An 18,268-nucleotide genomic window follows, 5' to 3' on the forward strand; every position below is an offset into this window, starting at 1 on the left:
ATAATACGTTTGTTTATGATCTCACGTCGGTTACGACTTACGATACACTTTCTGTGAAAATATAATTTTAAAGCTCATATAACAAATATACTCGAACTAGAGTTTTAAAATAATACGTCGACATTATTTGGTTCCAACAACGTGCCTAATATTTTATTATTATTATATAGTTATTACCTATTGTACAATAAAAAGAGACGACAATACGAACATAATAATTTATTATAATTTCCTGGAACAGTGAATATAGTCAAATTGAGGCAATAAATGCAATCACCAATGAAGAACGCCATTCATTCGTTTATTTCCTGTATATAATGTGAATATTATCGTCACTTCCATAAATTCTATTTATTCGTGTAAATCAAAGTACCTTCATACTACCTATAAATACGCGAAGGACGCACATATATTATTATGTTTCTAATTGTACGCATTGTATAACACATAATAATATCAGTTGTGAAACAATCTCATTGCCCTTATCGATATTATATTATATAACGATTGGTTCTATACAAATTATAATATACTTAAGTACAAGTTCGTCACGAGGCTTATGTAAAAATAGATGAATATTAAGATTATATTCTAGTTAAATTCAGAAGACACAATATGCGTGTACTATCAACTTTAACTTATCGCCAACAATGGTTATAAAGTTATGAGTTATGACTAGTAGCGTAACTATGTATGCAAGATCAAAATATGTAGGAATACGTTATTGTATATAAGTACCAGCTATAAATATAGACGAGAAACTGGAGGTATATTTTAGAAAATTTATTTTTCCAACAATGAGACAATAAAAAAGACGGATAGAGTATATTTTCGTTTCCAAGGCGAAACCACAATACACCCGTAACTTCACACAGAATCTGAAATATTAATTTTTTCATATATATATTATACATATAGTGTGATTTTTTAAGCATGCCAGTCCAATTTTTACTCTTAAATTATAGGTACATATTATATTTACATTCTGATTTTTGTAATTTTTAAATACACTTGAAAACCATATTTTCAAATACTAGAGATTAATGGTACCACTTAAGGATGATATTGTGGCAACACAAACTTTTGTTTTTCAAATAGGAACCCACACCATTTTTAAGGATTATTATCCTAACATTTTAATAACTCTGAAACAACTTATTAAAATTTTGATTTAGGTACATCAACATTGTCAAGAAAATCACACGTTCAATGGTTTGAAATAAAAAAAGGGGATTCGCGTGAAAAATAGAAGTTTGTTTCACCGCTGGACACTTCTTAAGTAGCACAAACAGTATCAATAATTTTAAAATTCCGTCTTCGGCTATACTTGAAAATGATAAAAATCAAAATTTGAATAAAATATGTATTATTAAAGTGAAAAATTGGGGCGAGCTGTTTAAAAAATCACCCTGTATTTTTACGGCCCGTGTTGTATTCCGGAGATTTATGGTGCTTCACCCTGTATATATTTATACGATTAATTTTCCGCACAGTAAATTTGATTTACAAGTTTAATTCTCTAAAATGTAATGAGATACCTACTTATTGATTTGAATAGGGTTAGTTTGACCAGGACCTAAACAGTTATATTTTTAATATTAAAAGTTAATGTGTTTTTATGTCTGTATATATTTACCATAATATTGAATGTTTTAATTTTTCTACGATATTACGTATGTACATAACTATAAATACTGGTGGTGTTTCATATTTGTGAAGAAAAAAGGAAACGACTCTTTTTTTGAATGATTTTCTTTTGTATCTCTTTTAATGCAAATTATTTTAACGTAGGCACTATACTAATGTTTGTTATGTGTGTATTTTACACATGAGACACGACAACACACATATTTAGGTAAATCGATCATAAATAACTTTGTAAATTGATTTTAAAGTTGAAATACCTTTTAGAAAAATTAAACACCATATAATATACAGTCTTTAAGGTTGTCTAAAAGTCCTTTCTCTAGATATGTTTGGTCATTGAAAAAGTGTAATTACTTAATGTTATTTAAAAAGTTAGGTTTCGAGATTCTGAGAATAGAAGGTAGGTACCTATTTAATATTTTACTAGACATCTCTGAGTGACTAGTTTATAATGTAGATGGACACATAGTTTTCATTAAAAGCTGTTTGTTCTATAATATTGAGTTTTAAAGAGTAAACTTCAAATATTGTTATATAATTTATATACATTATTCACATGATTTTGAAATGTCACATACCTACTAACATGGTCATATGTGTGGGTGACGAAGACAAATAATTCTCGTTAAATGTTATCTAAAAATTATATTTTGTTTTGCACAATTAAAAAATATTTATGAAAAATGAATACATTTATTTGTTTATTTATTTTTATAGTACGGGCAAGTAAACCAAGTGGTTAGTTATAATCTCAAAAAACAAATTTTATGAAAAAAATCTGATGCCCGCGTAGATTCCCCCACCATAATATTTTCCAGTTACCGTGACATTTTCAGCCTTATTGCCTATAATAATTGTCCATTGACCGTTTCCGGTTTATATTATGATTTATGATCTTAATTATTATTACTTAGTTTGTTTGTTCACACCGTAAGTGTTGGCTATTGATCCGTAGGTCGCGATTAGTTATGAACTCGTGTCTCCGTATGCAGGTTAGACAAGTTCGTCGTTTCCACCGAGTTTCCATTTCAAAACGGCTAGTCTAACTTTAGACCCTAACAAGTTCAAGATCCCGTACCCGAGTCTTGACGGCTACAAATCGCAAGGTTGTTCAACACAGCAGTGGCGTTGCTCACAAATAGATGATACCCCACTTATTGGACAACCGCAAACACGCGAATCTGACCGAAGACGTTATGCCCGAAACACGAGAAATGCCCCTCGAAGCGGCAGTCCAACAAGTCGCGATAGTCTCGGTAAGTATTATTTTTTTTATTAGATAAACGTATTGGGAAGGGACCGTTACAATAATAATTTAAATTTCGACATTCGTACAGAATGCATTACGTGAACAGACATAACAAAGTTCAGGACTTGGTTAGAAGTTCATTCCTGCAGTAGGATTTATACGAAATGCTTTAAAACGAATGCATATTTTACAGTTTTGGTTCACCCTGGTGGAGTGTCATTATAGCAGGTGAGCAAGAATTGTGTACATATTTAAATATTTGAATAAAGACAAACATTAACTGTCAAGATTATTTTAGTTAAAAAAATTATTTCTAAATGAGAAATACTAATTAAATAAAACTAAATCAAATTAACATTTACAATAATTTGGGAAATATTTGATTTATAAATTGATACTTTCATTAAAAAAGACAAAAAAGGTTGAACACGTTTTATTTTAAAAGTATAAAATTTGACCAAAAAGGTGGTTTTTTTTCTAATGCTCGTTAGAAGGACTCGTTATATAAACGTTAATAATTGTATTTATTTTTAGTAAAGTAAACAGTTTTTCTTGCCTATTATAATAGTTAAACACACAGTCTCACATAGGCACATTAAATTGTTATATAAAAATATATATTATAACATAAAATGCATTTCTACCATATATTACACTTACTAGAATCTACCTTAGTAGTAATGTCTAAACGTCATTCTACAAGAATGCATAATATTTTAATATACCGATAAAAAATTACAGCTGCTCAATTGGACGGAAATCCTTAGATGAATGTTAATTATTTATTTATTTTTGTTACTGATATTGGTGTTGAATCCTCTTTAAAATTGATGATATAATAATTGATGCACTTGCCACCTAATGACCTGATTTTAAAAAATGCGAGGTTTAACTAATTACCTATCAAAACTTTATTGTATGTCATTATATACACTTCTATTAATTAACAGATAATATGTCGGTTCTTATTATTTAATTCGATACACAAATAAATTTGTATATTTTAAAGCATATTTAAAAAATATTGTTTATTTTATATTCATTATCATCACCACTAGATTAAATCGAACAATAGATTTTATATGTTATATTTTGACATAGAAAAACGAATTCAGTTTAATTGGTCAGTTCATATAAGTATTAGTTTTATTGTTTTTAAAAACTATGTATATACTTTTCACTTTATTTCACTAGGTCGAGGATTATTATTTAAAAATACCAAGTGTAAGAAATGCATTTAATATAGAAGAAAAAAGAGGAATGTAGAAAACTTTACGTCATTAGATAGTTTAATGAGTGTAAGTAATTTTACTTAGTTTTCTTAAATACATAACAAAATTAAAATAACGTAATGCACTTTTCCAATTATTTATAGATATTGAAAATATTTTAAGATTTTGCTGCATCAATATTTTTATTAAATCAATATAAAAAAAATATTTATGTCAAGGAGAATAAAATTAATCTAAAACCAATTTAAAAAGTTACTCTTGTCAGTCGTCATAAAAGTTATTTTTGGGGTTTATTTTGTTTATTTATTTTTTGAATGAATACCGATTTACCATAATACTAATGTGTATAGCAATATTGCTGCATGCATTCAGTTTAAATGAATCAGCATTAAATGCATTGCTATTTAGTATTGATTGAGTTTTTTTAGCTTTAGAAATGTAAATATCCTTGAAAGTATTATATAAATATAATTTGTTTTCATTGAAATCTCGCTGTAAGTAAAACGCATAATTTTCTACCAGTTTTTAGTTATGTATAAAACATTTTTTGTTCATATAAATTCCCATTCAAAGTTTTCGAGAACCTAATTTCCGATAGGAAAAATAAATATAACATATTTCGATGAAATGGATAGACGCAATTCACGTAGTATATGTATACAAATCACAAACAAACGCAGTAGATTATGCCTATATAGCTTATGTACCTAGGTATAATACGTCAGTTAAAAAGTAAATTGCACCCTTATGAAACTATATTTTACTTCCATAATATTATAATATTATTAAACCTAAAATAGTTTTATATAATTATACTCACAAATCGAAGAATCGATAGTAACAAATATTTTAAAACTTAATTCAGAGTCGTTTGGGATAAAAAAAAAAACCATTGAACATTAAATGTTGGATGACATTTCAAAACGTACTATTTCCAAAATTGCCAAAATTGAGTTATACATGGATTCATATGTAAAAATGGACGAGGAATCGTATGGCGTGGTCAAATTGAACTATTTCCAAAACGTACTATTTCTTTTGTTAAAATCAATCTGAAACTCATAAATGACGCAAAACGCACTATTTCCAAAGGCAAAATTTGTCTAAAAGCACTATTTCCAAAATTATGTAAAAACGTAGTATTTCCCATGTTAAATAGTTTGTTCATTTGACAAATTGATGCAAAACGTACCAATTCCTCAAATCGTACAAACGCACTATTTCCAAAGTAGGCCATATATTGTACTATTTCCCATAGTATGAAGATAGGGGATATAATTGAGGTAAATACATAACGTACTATTTCCACTGGTAATTAAAAATCTAAAATCGTGATTTCTCAAAAAAGTGTAAAATGGAAATAGAACGTTTTGAAATATATTATATCATATATTATTTATTTATTTTAAATTAAATGGTATTTATTTATTAAAACTTTAAAATAGTTACAAATTTTGTCAAAGTATCAAATCAATTTATTTGGACACTATCTTTGATTGCAGCAAACATAATATTATATTATAGTATCTATGTGTTGTAGTTGTTTGTGTGAAAATCTGAACAAATGTTTTATACGTACGTTTTTTTAAAAATTTTAAATTGTTATTAAAATACGCATTTTCCAAAGTCAATGTTTATTTCCTACAGCGTTTTAAAATATTGCAATTCTGATATCGTAACGATTATTATTTAATAAATAGACGAAATAACTTTTTTTTTCCGTCTTCGACAACACTTAAAGCTCAACATAACTTCTTATCTTAAAACCCCAAAAGAATAAATACAATTAAAAACAGTAGAAATGTGGATAGTTTATCTAAAATATATAAAACATATATAGGCACCTATGATTTGAATTTATCGTCAAGTCTATTTGAAATCGACCTTTCCACAATTTTTGATATTATCCCCCAAATTCCTAAAAATGTAATATTACAAATGAGTAGTTTTTGACGTATTTTATTTTCGGAGAAGTTAAAATCAAAAAATCAAAAATGTGGGAAGGTCGATTTTAAGTAGACTTGACGACAAATTCAAATCTGTTTGACATAGAACCAGTCTAAAATCCTATGTCGCGTGCGTGTTAGACAAAAACGGAAAATTACGGTTTCGAATCCCCTTAAGTCTAGACGTACGATACTAAACAAAGATTTACCTAGATCCCAATCTCTTCCTTTTTCGTGGCGTTCGCTTTCGGCGATCACATACCATATGCACGCAAACCAATGTGCAACTAATGTGAACAGGAGCATCAAAAGTGTGAGAATCATGCCGCCGTATTGCGAATACCTGTCGATCTTCTGCAACAGTCTCGCTAACCTCAGCAGTCTGGTCAGCTTTAACAAATGAACTTGTCCCGAACCGGCTTCCTGGAAATCAAAAAAAAAAAATTAAATTAACTTAAGACGGACGTTCGTAAAATTGTTAAACAAAAATATACAGTCAGAGCAACGACATTTATATTACAGGTTTGGGGTTCTCTGCGAAGAAGATATAAACTAATAATTTTAAGCGGTGGGATAATGGAATCTACATTATCCTATTACTTCAAATTAGTAGGCAGGTAGGTATGCGCATACCTTCGTCTCCGGCTATGGGACACCATTAGATACGTTTGTATATAATAATATATCCATGTAATAATGTTAATCCATAATTTACACGAAATTTCGCGACTACATCGCTTGAAAATTAGTCATTATAGTATAATATTGTGCATAATATTATGTTTAGAAAAAATAAAGCGAACATTATAATGCAACGAACGTTTGAATTTCCATCGCACCGAGAAAAATAAAAAAAAATTAAATTATTTATAAAAACTCATATTATAATACGATGCCCGCCAACGTTTAGCCAAATACCGGAAAATAATCCTAATTTTAACACAACGCGATAGCCTATATAATTCCATTTTCTACAATAATTATAAGTAAATAATTATTTGGTAACCTTTATATTTTGGTAAGAACTTAATTTTTAATATTGGCAACTGATACTCTATATTAATACTTAGTACGAAATTTAATTTGAATTGGACAGTGGTTATAATATCGTAATACAATCAATCGTATAAATATATGTACTGCCGACTAACAAAAGAAGGGATGGACATATGAATGGGCTAGGGGGAGGGGGGGATATAAGGTGTTCTAAACTTATGTTTTTACTATACGTTATTCTTTGTAATATTCAAGTATACAGAACCATAAGATTTAAACATTATTGAAGTGTATACCAACTTACACATCATACGTGTTTTTAAAATACGCATAATCATTAAAAAACAGTTGAAAAAATAAAATGTCACAACGAAATCAATAAATTATGGGTGAAAAAAATACAATTATAATATGGTTTAAGTGGGTACATATCTAAGTATATTGATGTCGAAATTATTATTAAGAAATATAATATACGTATCGTCGTAAAATACGACCAAAATATATATTCTATCCTTTTCTACACCTACATTATGTATTGCCTTTTCATTTCTCCATTAAATATTAAACACGATGGACCAATAAAATATGAAAAATAGATATACCTATTGTAAAGCGTTTGGGTTAAAGTAGTTTAAAATCGTTTTCCATACCTATCTATTTTCATCAAATTCTATTACTCCTTCACTGATAGGTAAAAGCTTTCATTTTTTCGTCCACTTTTTTTTTCATCCCTCTATAGTCTGTGATACATAAATAACAACATTCCGTCGAAATGTTGATAACATGCCACGCTTCATGCAATATTGTGAAAAATAGTCTTATTTATACCATATTAAGAGCTTAAATTTGTTAAGGCTCCAAAAAATAAACGATTATGTGCGTTTTGAATATAATATTATTCAATTTGATCGGGAAAAAAAGTGGATACGTGTCTGGGGTATAAAAAATATCTTTTTACGAATATTTTATTGGATGAAATCATTTGTTATTAAAATTGATTAGAAATATCAAAGTCATGAAAATTAAATTGTACACGAAACAAGATGAGTGAAAGACATATTTTAATGTTTGAAAAATCTTATTGAAATAAATATTTTAATAAGATTATGCATATCATTATTATATATATGATAAATGTCATATATTACTTGTAGAATTAAATTATATAGGTATAAATGTACAAGTTAGGTAGTATATGTACTGTATTAGGTCCATATTGTAGTTTAATTGAAATACCCCAGACAGCAATAATCTTTTGTTTAATAATATTATTATAACGAATAATATTAGTATAACGTTATTATAATACTATTATAATATTATCATTACAAAATGTTGTCTGGGACATTATATATTAAGGGTAATCCTATTTATGCATAAAATTGGGTTTCTAAAATAATTATCCTTCAAATTAGGTTTCTTCTAAGTGAAAATACATTTTATACAAAATATAATCTGTATAAATAACATTTTCAATAATCATCCATCAACATGATTTGAATACCGATATATTATTGAACCGACCAATTTGAAATCAGTAACTTCTAGAATGTACATCATTTTAATATTGATCTGATTATGCTATGGTTTAATAAAAATATGTTGTCAGTTTGACCGCATATAATGTTGTTGGTTGTTGCTTATTGTATTTAATTTTTATAGTAAATGTTGTTCTAAAATTTCGAGTATGTTTTTAGGATTACGACCCCGAGTTTTATACTTTTCTCAAGTATTAATGTATTATATTATCAATTTGCTGTGTATCATACAATACAAGTTCAAATAATATATACCTTATTAGATTATGTTCTTAAGTCCTATACTAGTAGTCTCGACGAAATACAATGGATTCTGTCAAGGCAGCTCGATTGATTCAATAAGATAAGCTGTAATAACATTTTCTGTATTAAGAAAATTAATCCACTGTGAATCCTTTCTCGTAAGCGTTTGTTTGTCGATACCAAATTTAATTTATAGACCTGAAAGTCAAATAAGTTTTCCAATGCCCTTATTTATCTATACGCACACAAGCCACGACAATAGGTAACATCACCAAACACCAGAGAAAGGACAAATTTCATTAAAAACGTTTGAAGACATATATATAAATGTACCTATATAAGCAAAATTTGACGGAGTTTAGAAGGTCAAATGAAGAAATTAACTACAATAATTTCAAATTTGTACTGAAGTTGACCATGCCTAACCTACTAGATTGAAAATTATATGACGTTCTATGGTCCAAGTATATTAGATGTTTATAAATCGAAATGTCAACAGAAATAATACAGGTTCCTACTGTCTGGTAGTTCCTACTACTGAGTTCTTGTAGATACCAGATAATATTTGTGGTTATTTGGAAATAAAAACATATTATATAATATTCGTTTATGGTAACGATATAAACGATATTAAATACGAATAATTAAAAATATAAAATCAGCTTAGTTATCTAAAGTGATTAAACGGTGAGGATACTGGGTAAACCACCATGTTTAAAATAATAGTTTAATCATATATTAAACATTTAAGTATTTTACTAAAAAAAAGTAAAAACTGAAAATTCTAAAAATGTTGAGTATTTAAACTCACCACGTCGTGGTATTCTAATTCTAATAAATATCGTCTCATTTGAATCCAATTTAAATTAACCAAATACTTAATCAAAACATCAACATATTTGTGTTATACCTATTTATTCTTCAGCAGATAAGTAACTAAAAAAATAAGGTGGCGCATATTTATATATGTTATTAAATATTGATTGTGTTCAATAATATCTTTTTTACTTCAATAATAATTCTACGACATAGAAAAGAAAAATCTTTTAACATTTCCAATTTTTTTTTTTTTGATTGATTTTTCATGTTAGTCTACAGTTTACACCTATAAATTAGTTTGTATGTATATGATCTACACTCTACACTGTAGAGTCTTCACACCAATCAATAAGTCTGTTTTGTTTTAACAGCATTTCATAAAAAGTTAAAACCTGTATAACTCTTTTTTTTATATTCCACATGGAGTGTGTTGATTTTACAACGATGTGTTTCATTTCAGGTAACTTAAATATATTTTATGATTACAAAGTGGAACGGACTTTTTTACGCAAAACCAGTTTAAAAAAAAATATCGCCTGTTATTCTGTTGCGATTAAAAAACAAATAATGGTTTGAAACATTTATCGAATGTTCATACCTAGGTAGGTATTAGAATTTTCTACCTATTTTTTTTTTCCGTGGTACCGAGAGCCAGAGGAGGAACCGAATTAGCATTACTTCTCATCTGGCCCCCATCGTTTATAGAAATAAAACAATGTTTACTACAATAACATCAGTGTTATACCCTCGTAACCTCACGGTCTCTCCTCAGCGATAGAATTTGCTACCTATATTATATGGTATCATTTGTAAAATATTTTTAATTCTTTTTGAACTGTTTATAGAAATTTAAAATTTTCGTTTTTTTTTAATTATACCTACATGTTGATCAAAATCAAGGAGCATGTTGATACATCAGTAAATCTATATTATGCCTTTAATTTTAATACATTTATCGCTACGCTCAGAATCTAAAAAAGTATAATGAGGTTGCTATGGAAACCATATCGTCGGTTAATTAATCATCGGTTGCTAGAGGCAACATATAGGAACTTTATAACATTAATTTCATCTTTGTTATTGTTTGGTTGTTATGGAAAGTGTAACGTGTAATCGGTCGGAAAAATACAATTATATTATTTTAGTCTCTCAGGCTCAACGCGATGACGTCATGGTAACGTTCTCTGTGTCGCGCAAAATTATAGAACGACCCCCAGCCATAAAACAAATAAATGTCAAAAATGTATGCTCTGTCATTATTACCATTAATATTTAATCAATGGTTCTTTATAAAAGCATAGGTTGTTAATACTGAAATTATGAGAAAAGTTGAACGTAAATCTAAAATAATGTTTTACGAGCGTTTGCGATACTGATGTCAAAATTGGATAGTAAACGAAGAATAATTAATATTTTATTTATCATGTCTGCAATTCAAAAATATTGTTCATGGAGACTTGAAACTTTTACCGTGCGCTGTGCTCGCCCCACGGTTTCGCGTCGTATTCGTGGTCAGGTAAGGTCTCGGTCGATGGAGTCCCACTGTTTGTTCTCTATCGAAGTGGAGGTTAGAAAAAGTGAGTAACTGCTGATACACAGCTGCAGCAGTTCTCGTTTTATATGAACTTGCGACTGCAGCCACGCGCCTCGTAATCTTGGTCGTGTTGTATTCGTTTATTATTTCAAACAGTTCTATATCGTATTTAACGTATAATACAACAATAGAACAACAAACCTCGTATCAATAGAATATAGTTGTGGACAATAAATTTGCATATTTTGTTTTTACCGCCTTCGATACATATTTGAAATATTATATTTTCAGTTTTCGCTAATCTCTATCAATATTCGTGCGTGCGCATTCTTAACAATGATCAATGGTCATAAATCATAATATAAACAAATGAGTAGGTACGCATTTTTTTCAGCTTTTTTGAATTTATCTAGATTATTTTAGTGCTTGTTTTAGCATTTCCAGAATCAATCGTCACTCATCGCTTGAAAAGTTTAAAACAAGGTAAGTTGGACACCGCAATCGTCGCACAAGCACGCGACATTTTGACGCCGAGAATCCAGCCGTATAGGAGTGACGTCAGCTACACTGTATTTGTCCTGCGGTTTCACGTCGTATCCGTGGTCAGGACAACAATTATTATATAACAATAAACCTCGTACAGTCGTACCAATATATAGTTGTGGAAAGTTTGCATTTGTTTTTACCATTGGCGATACATATCTATAGGTATAATATAGTATATTATATTTTAAACCTATCAATTCATGGATGTCGGCGTGTACTTAAAAATAATCGAAAAATCAACAATCATATAATAAACATATATAGGTAGGTGCCTACGTATGTTATTAAGAGGACGTGACACTGGTTTTTGTTGTCTCCGTCTTACAAGTGCGTAACAAATTTACGTTCGGAAAATCACGTTTAGCTTGGTTAGTTAAAAAATTAGAGTGAATCATTATGACGAAACTTGGTGGTAAGAACATTACCTGTGCTTATTGTAGCTATGTGGGCTTACTACGATAATTCGGTTTTTAAGTGAGTTATGAGCATTTTTAATATACGTCATATTATATACTCAAAACTTGCTAAACAATTTAAGTATCGTAAAAACCTACATACAAACACGGATAATGTTCTCACCATTAAGTTTTATAATAGATCGATTCACACTATAATTTTTTAACTAACGGAGCTAAACGTGATCTTCCGAGCTAAATTTACTATGTTACGCACCTGTAAGACGGAGGTGACAAATGTAAATGTAACGTCCTATTAACAGCTGTATATAATAATATGAATAAATTTGGATGGACAATCTATTTTTTAGACATCGTTATAATGTATAAAACCTGATGATTGTGTGTGCGCTTACTACTTGTAAATCATGAATGCGTTTAAATACGAAATATTTTTCTAATAGCTTATTATTTATAAATTATTAGTGTACCTTCTATAAAAGGTTAGGTTAATATAAGTCGTAGACACCAAATTTAATTAAATTATTTGATGGTTATAAACATGACTTTAAACTTTAAAATTGGTTGCATGTGGGTAGTACAATTTTCTAACCATAAAATATTCAATATTCGTCATAATATAAAAAACAGTTTCTATATAATAATATGAACTCTTGTGTAATGTTTATGGTTAGCTTATAATGTATCAAACAAAAATGTATAAAACAAGTGATGCAATAAGAACACTGTTTGTAAAACTGTCTTTAATACTTAAATTTTACTGATAAAATGTTGGATTATATTGATTTAAAAGTTGTGTCATTATCTGTAGTATGGGTGCATTCCACAAATGGAGCTACATAATGTACTAAAGCTATATTATATTATAATATACAAATATGCATTAGTCTAAATCTATAGCACGGTTTAGGTAAAGAGTTAGCTAAATATGAAACGCTTCAATGATAATATTTTAACCGCGAGGAATTAAATATTTTAATTAATTCGATTTTGTTTTTAGTTCGATCGACGACATAAGTTTATACTTTTACAGTTTTACCGCGGAGAAAACTGAAAACGTTGTTTTTTGAAAAAAGCACATCGATATTATATATTCCGTTATATTTTTATTATTATTCTCTCTTATTTCGATGTTTCTAGCTCGTGCAGCACGTAGGTGTCTCATCTACACGAGTATTATCCACGCGAGTTGACTTTTTGAAATAAATAATAATATTTTCGTCGCTGCCCGCGTGGAGGTTATATTTGAAAGGATGGGCATGTCATTAAGGCGGGACCCTATAGAATTATTATTACTATGGTGTGCAAGATGCGGGGAACGGAGGAAAAAAAAACTTTTCGTTTCCAACGCGCCGGCGACCGGGGTATAAAGTTTTTCGCTCGAGCGACCGTCGGCGGTGGCGGCGGCGTCGCCGTCTCTCATGGCTGTTGCACGGTTAAATTTCTCACATGTTTGGAGGTAAATTGACTGTGAACCGCTCGCAGATATATTTAGGGTGAACCAAATGTGTCGGGCTTGCGAGGCGGGCGGGTGTGCGGGACGGACGGCGGCGGTCGAGAGTTTTGCGAAGATCGTAAATTTTTCTACGTACTTTAGGCGTGAAGTATTATACGCGCACTTCGCTATAGGTACATACCCACCACACTACCCCACCCACCATAATATATCCTTCCACCATTACTACAACAACAGCGGCGGCAGAAGCAGCAGCAGCAACAACAACAACAACAACAACAACAACAACTATTACGAAACACGCACACTGCACCACTGTAATTCCGACACGATATATAATATACTCACGTCTCCGCTGTAAACGTCCGACGCGTACAACAGGTCGAATGGCAGAGCGGCGAATAAATCTACCACGAACCAGCTCTTCAAGTAATTGAAGGCGATCGTTTTGGAATCCGACACCACTTCGCCTTTTTTGTTGACGAACGTCGTCCGGAAATTGAACAATATATCTGCAAAATACAATAACACGAGACTTATATAATATAAGAACTGCAATATGGATCCGACACACGAGCCGCCGCGTCGATACTTAAATACATTTTAGGCGATGATTGTACAACTATCGTTAGGGTTTCAAAATTTGTTTTTTTTTTTTTTAATACTCTATTCATGCGAAAAACAAAAGTATATCTCAAATTAAAAACATAACATCGTTCCGGTCAGAATCTAAAAATGTTTTAATATCTTGTTATATGTATTGTACTCAGAGCCAGTTGACATTTTTAAAAAATAATATTAATTGAATGTAGCGATTCGATTTAATATTATTAAATATTTTTAATAACGGTTAACATTACAATTAATAAACAATATATGGGTTGCATGAACAATCATTAAACATTTATTGAATCAATAGTGAGCTAATGGTCCCTTAAACATGATTTAGTGGCCCATGATTGGTCCGTAACATTTTATTGAACCATTAAATTAATTAATTTTTCATGCAACCCGGCAATAATATGTTGCTTTATACAATCATCATAAATATACAATTAAATAAACATAACTTAATAAGACGTCACAAACTCATAACGTCCTAAAACATTTTAAATCTAAAATAAAAATTTTTTTGATGTTTTATAATAAACGTATCTACCTAGTGAAATGCATTTGATCAAATTACAAACATTGACGCCGTAATTTGGCTTCGAAAAAATGTACAACTAGCAAGCAGTGAGACTAAATTGATAATTGATTAGGTAATACTGATAAAGTTATAACCATTAACAAAACAGTCTCTGAAACTACTACAACTATCAACGATGATAAATGTTTCATAAATCAGTCATTATCAATGTTTGACATGACGTGTAATCTCTGTATCTAATCAACCCTACTAATCGACTAGGTATATCAGGATATGTAAATATATTACTATTTCGAATATTGTATCAAAATATTTCACGATAAGAGATCAAATTCAGAACCCTAATGTTATATTCGTAGTGCGACATGTGTTAATAATTTAATGCTAAAATATATTATACAAACGCATGACGTGTAAAATAATATATAAAGTTCATTAATTAACCAACTTTTACAAAATATACAAAATCCGTGTTAAAAGATTTTCAACAAAACAAGCTTACTTTTATTTTTCATAATATTTCGTAATAAATACATTTTTTATACATAATATAAACATAACACGCTATTTTCCACATAAATTTCAAATTAAATAAATACGTTTTCGTATGTGTTTGTGTTAAAATATTTGATCCAGTAAAATACGAAGTGGCTTTTAATATATATTATTTTAGATGATACATGGTACATGCCACATGCACATCCCCGTCGCACAATTGAGAAGCTATAAGAAGTACATTTTTCAAAAAAAAAAAACAAATTGATCATCGTTCGAGTAAAAAAGTAAATAATATTTTTTAAAGATCCCAGTCACGTTGAAATTTGATCCATTTGCCAAAACTAATAATTACTAGGGATAGGGGACTTGAATAAATGCAGTAAAATACTTTTGCTGAAACTTTCAAAAAATAAAAGAGCAACGCAACACATTTTGATCCTAATTCGGCAGTTTCCGTTCAACGGTCGAACAATAACAGATATATGATTATAAAAACAATTTTAGTTTTCATATACGTGTATTCTGTCAACTTTAGTTTTTGGGAGAGGATTCGATAAAACAATACTTAGATACACAAAAACTGACAATAATTCAAAGTCTAGGCCTCATTGAATAAGCTGTAAAAATACGAAATGCATCGCAATCGAAATCAATATAATAACGTATAGCTTATATTGCAGTTGATGCACAATGTTATATTGTGTATGTCTGATTAATAATAAACTTTTTAACATTTCTTTACCTGCCTATGTTTGTATACATAAGTACGAATTTTAATTTTTGTATTAGGTATACATTTAATATTATAATATATAACAAACCTATACATTCATAGAATTTTTTACTAAAAATATTATTATAACATTGTAATAATACTATTCGTGATTATAATAATATTATTATAATGTTATTATAATATTATCATTTCAAAATGCTGTCTGGGTAATACATTATAGATAGGCTCGGCCCTAGTTATTATTAGACATAAACGCGAACGCACAATCGTCTAGATAATAGCTGAAGTACATTTTATGGCTTTTAACGGTATTATATATTATTATTATATTATTATAATCATACGCTCAATAATATAATATTATATAAATTGTGCGCACGACACATGCTCGTGATGTTAACGTATAGCGTATGTGCCTGCCTACATTATTATTTATTGTTCGTCAGACTATGGCATAATATACCTACAGCGTGCCCAACGTTTGAAGCCCACGCGAATTCGATTTAATGAACCTCGTCACTGTATGTGTAAAATAATATGTTTAGTGTGTGTGCGTGTGCGTGTGCGTGTGTGTGTGTGTGTGTGTGTGTGTGTGTGTGTGTGTGTGTTTGTGTGTATACAAAAGCGTTATTAATTGCACGTGCTTTAAAGCGGCTCGCGATAGAAAACAAATTGATTACAAGTTTTATCGATATGTTGTATACAGGGTGATTCGACGAGCGTGAACGTCGCCCGTGTTTTGCTTCGATAATGAATCAATTGGTTTTTGGAATTTTCGAGACGGTTCCAGTACGACTGCTAAAGGGTAAAGAATCGTATTTTTAAATCCTGAGATTTTGTACGTCATGCTATTTAATGCGGAGCGTTCCGTGCCGTGATATAAAGCTTTTTTTGTTGCAAATGAGAAGCACCCTTTTTTATTTACGATTTGTTGCGGAAGTTATTTTTTCGACATTTGAACATTAAGTTTAACAACTCAGAAATTAATCGTTAGAAATTTGATTTTGACGCTTCCACATTTTCGAAAAAACTATCCGATTAACGATTTCCAGTAAAAAGGGTACTTCTTATTTGAGCAAAATTAAGTATAATGTATCGCCCACTGGATAAAAACCCCATACACTGGATAAAAACCTCTTAAATGGTAAAAAACAAATTTAAATATTTAAAAATATTATGATTTTTAAAGAACCTATAAAGGTACTTAGAAATAATTCCAAAAATCAGAATTTGAATAAATGTATTATTGAAGAACAAAAGTGGGGTGAGCATACTTGGTGAATCACCCTGTAATTATATATATATTATCCGTTAAAAACTATTTGAATAATATTATAAAATAATTATTATTAATAATATTCTGGTTCAATAAAAAATTTAACGTTACAAAAGTATAATGTGCTCGTTAGCGTATCGATCCGAGACTTACGCCCCAGAGAAATAACTTATATTATAATATGGTATAGGTATATCGATAAAGTTAAGTTTTTTTTATGAAAACTACAAGTTTCAATCTAAATTATTTCGATAGTTAATTATGATTTGTTTTGTTTTTTAAAAAATCGATCGAGCCATCAAAATAATTGACAATAATATGTAAAAAAAAAAACAAACAATAATAACGTAAATAGCTTTATTCTTATTCTCTATATACGAAATAGTATAAACATAACTTTTTATATTATGTTTTTTTTAGGAAAAATTATGGTATTTCAAAATAATATCATGAGAAAAAAATCGTATAAAAACGGTCTAGGTACCCACTTAATGATTGTTTCTTATCTTTCCCTAAATGCACGTTATTGTAACGCGTAGAATCGCGTATTTAAACTTATTATGCAATATTACACGTGTCATTGTACCTACTATTCAATAGTGTACGGAGGGGGCCGAGGAGTAGTAAATTTTATTATTTATATTATTATATTTTTTTTAAAAAAAAACCACAATATTACAACTCTACTAGCCAATGTACGGAGTATTTATTTTTTTTTGCAAAAAGTATTGAACAAAATTTTAATTTCAATAAACTTATAGAAATATGATGTTATATAATTATGAACGATATATTTTGACGTATTTATGTATATTTTAAACCGATAGATATTTAAAAATTACAAATTTATCACAAACAATTTGAAGGTGTCTTTAAATTTATAAAATGTTACCCTCGCAAGAGCTTGGTGGGTTTTGCGAAAATATAGTAGGTACCAAACAATGGATATTTTCCATATTTCGCTTTGTTGAAACTGTTCGTTA

The 18,268-nt window shown here is 29.4% G+C and overlaps 1 protein-coding gene across 1 annotated transcript in view; it reads right to left on the bottom strand.

The window, feature by feature from the left end:
* LOC132947280 (potassium voltage-gated channel subfamily H member 8) overlaps positions 1-18,268 on the bottom strand; it is a 212,034-nt gene that overhangs the window by 29,783 nt on the left and 163,983 nt on the right. Inside the window, exons 7-8 of the mRNA XM_061017541.1 lie at positions 13,974-14,137; positions 6,284-6,497 (exon numbers count right to left, since the gene is read on the bottom strand). Of these exons, the coding sequence (XP_060873524.1) occupies positions 6,284-6,497; positions 13,974-14,137 (378 nt within the window). The remainder of the gene's footprint in view (positions 1-6,283; positions 6,498-13,973; positions 14,138-18,268) is intronic.

Source organism: Metopolophium dirhodum, chromosome 6, assembly GCF_019925205.1.
Source record: "Metopolophium dirhodum isolate CAU chromosome 6, ASM1992520v1, whole genome shotgun sequence".
Lineage (NCBI taxonomy): Eukaryota > Metazoa > Arthropoda > Insecta > Hemiptera > Aphididae > Metopolophium > Metopolophium dirhodum.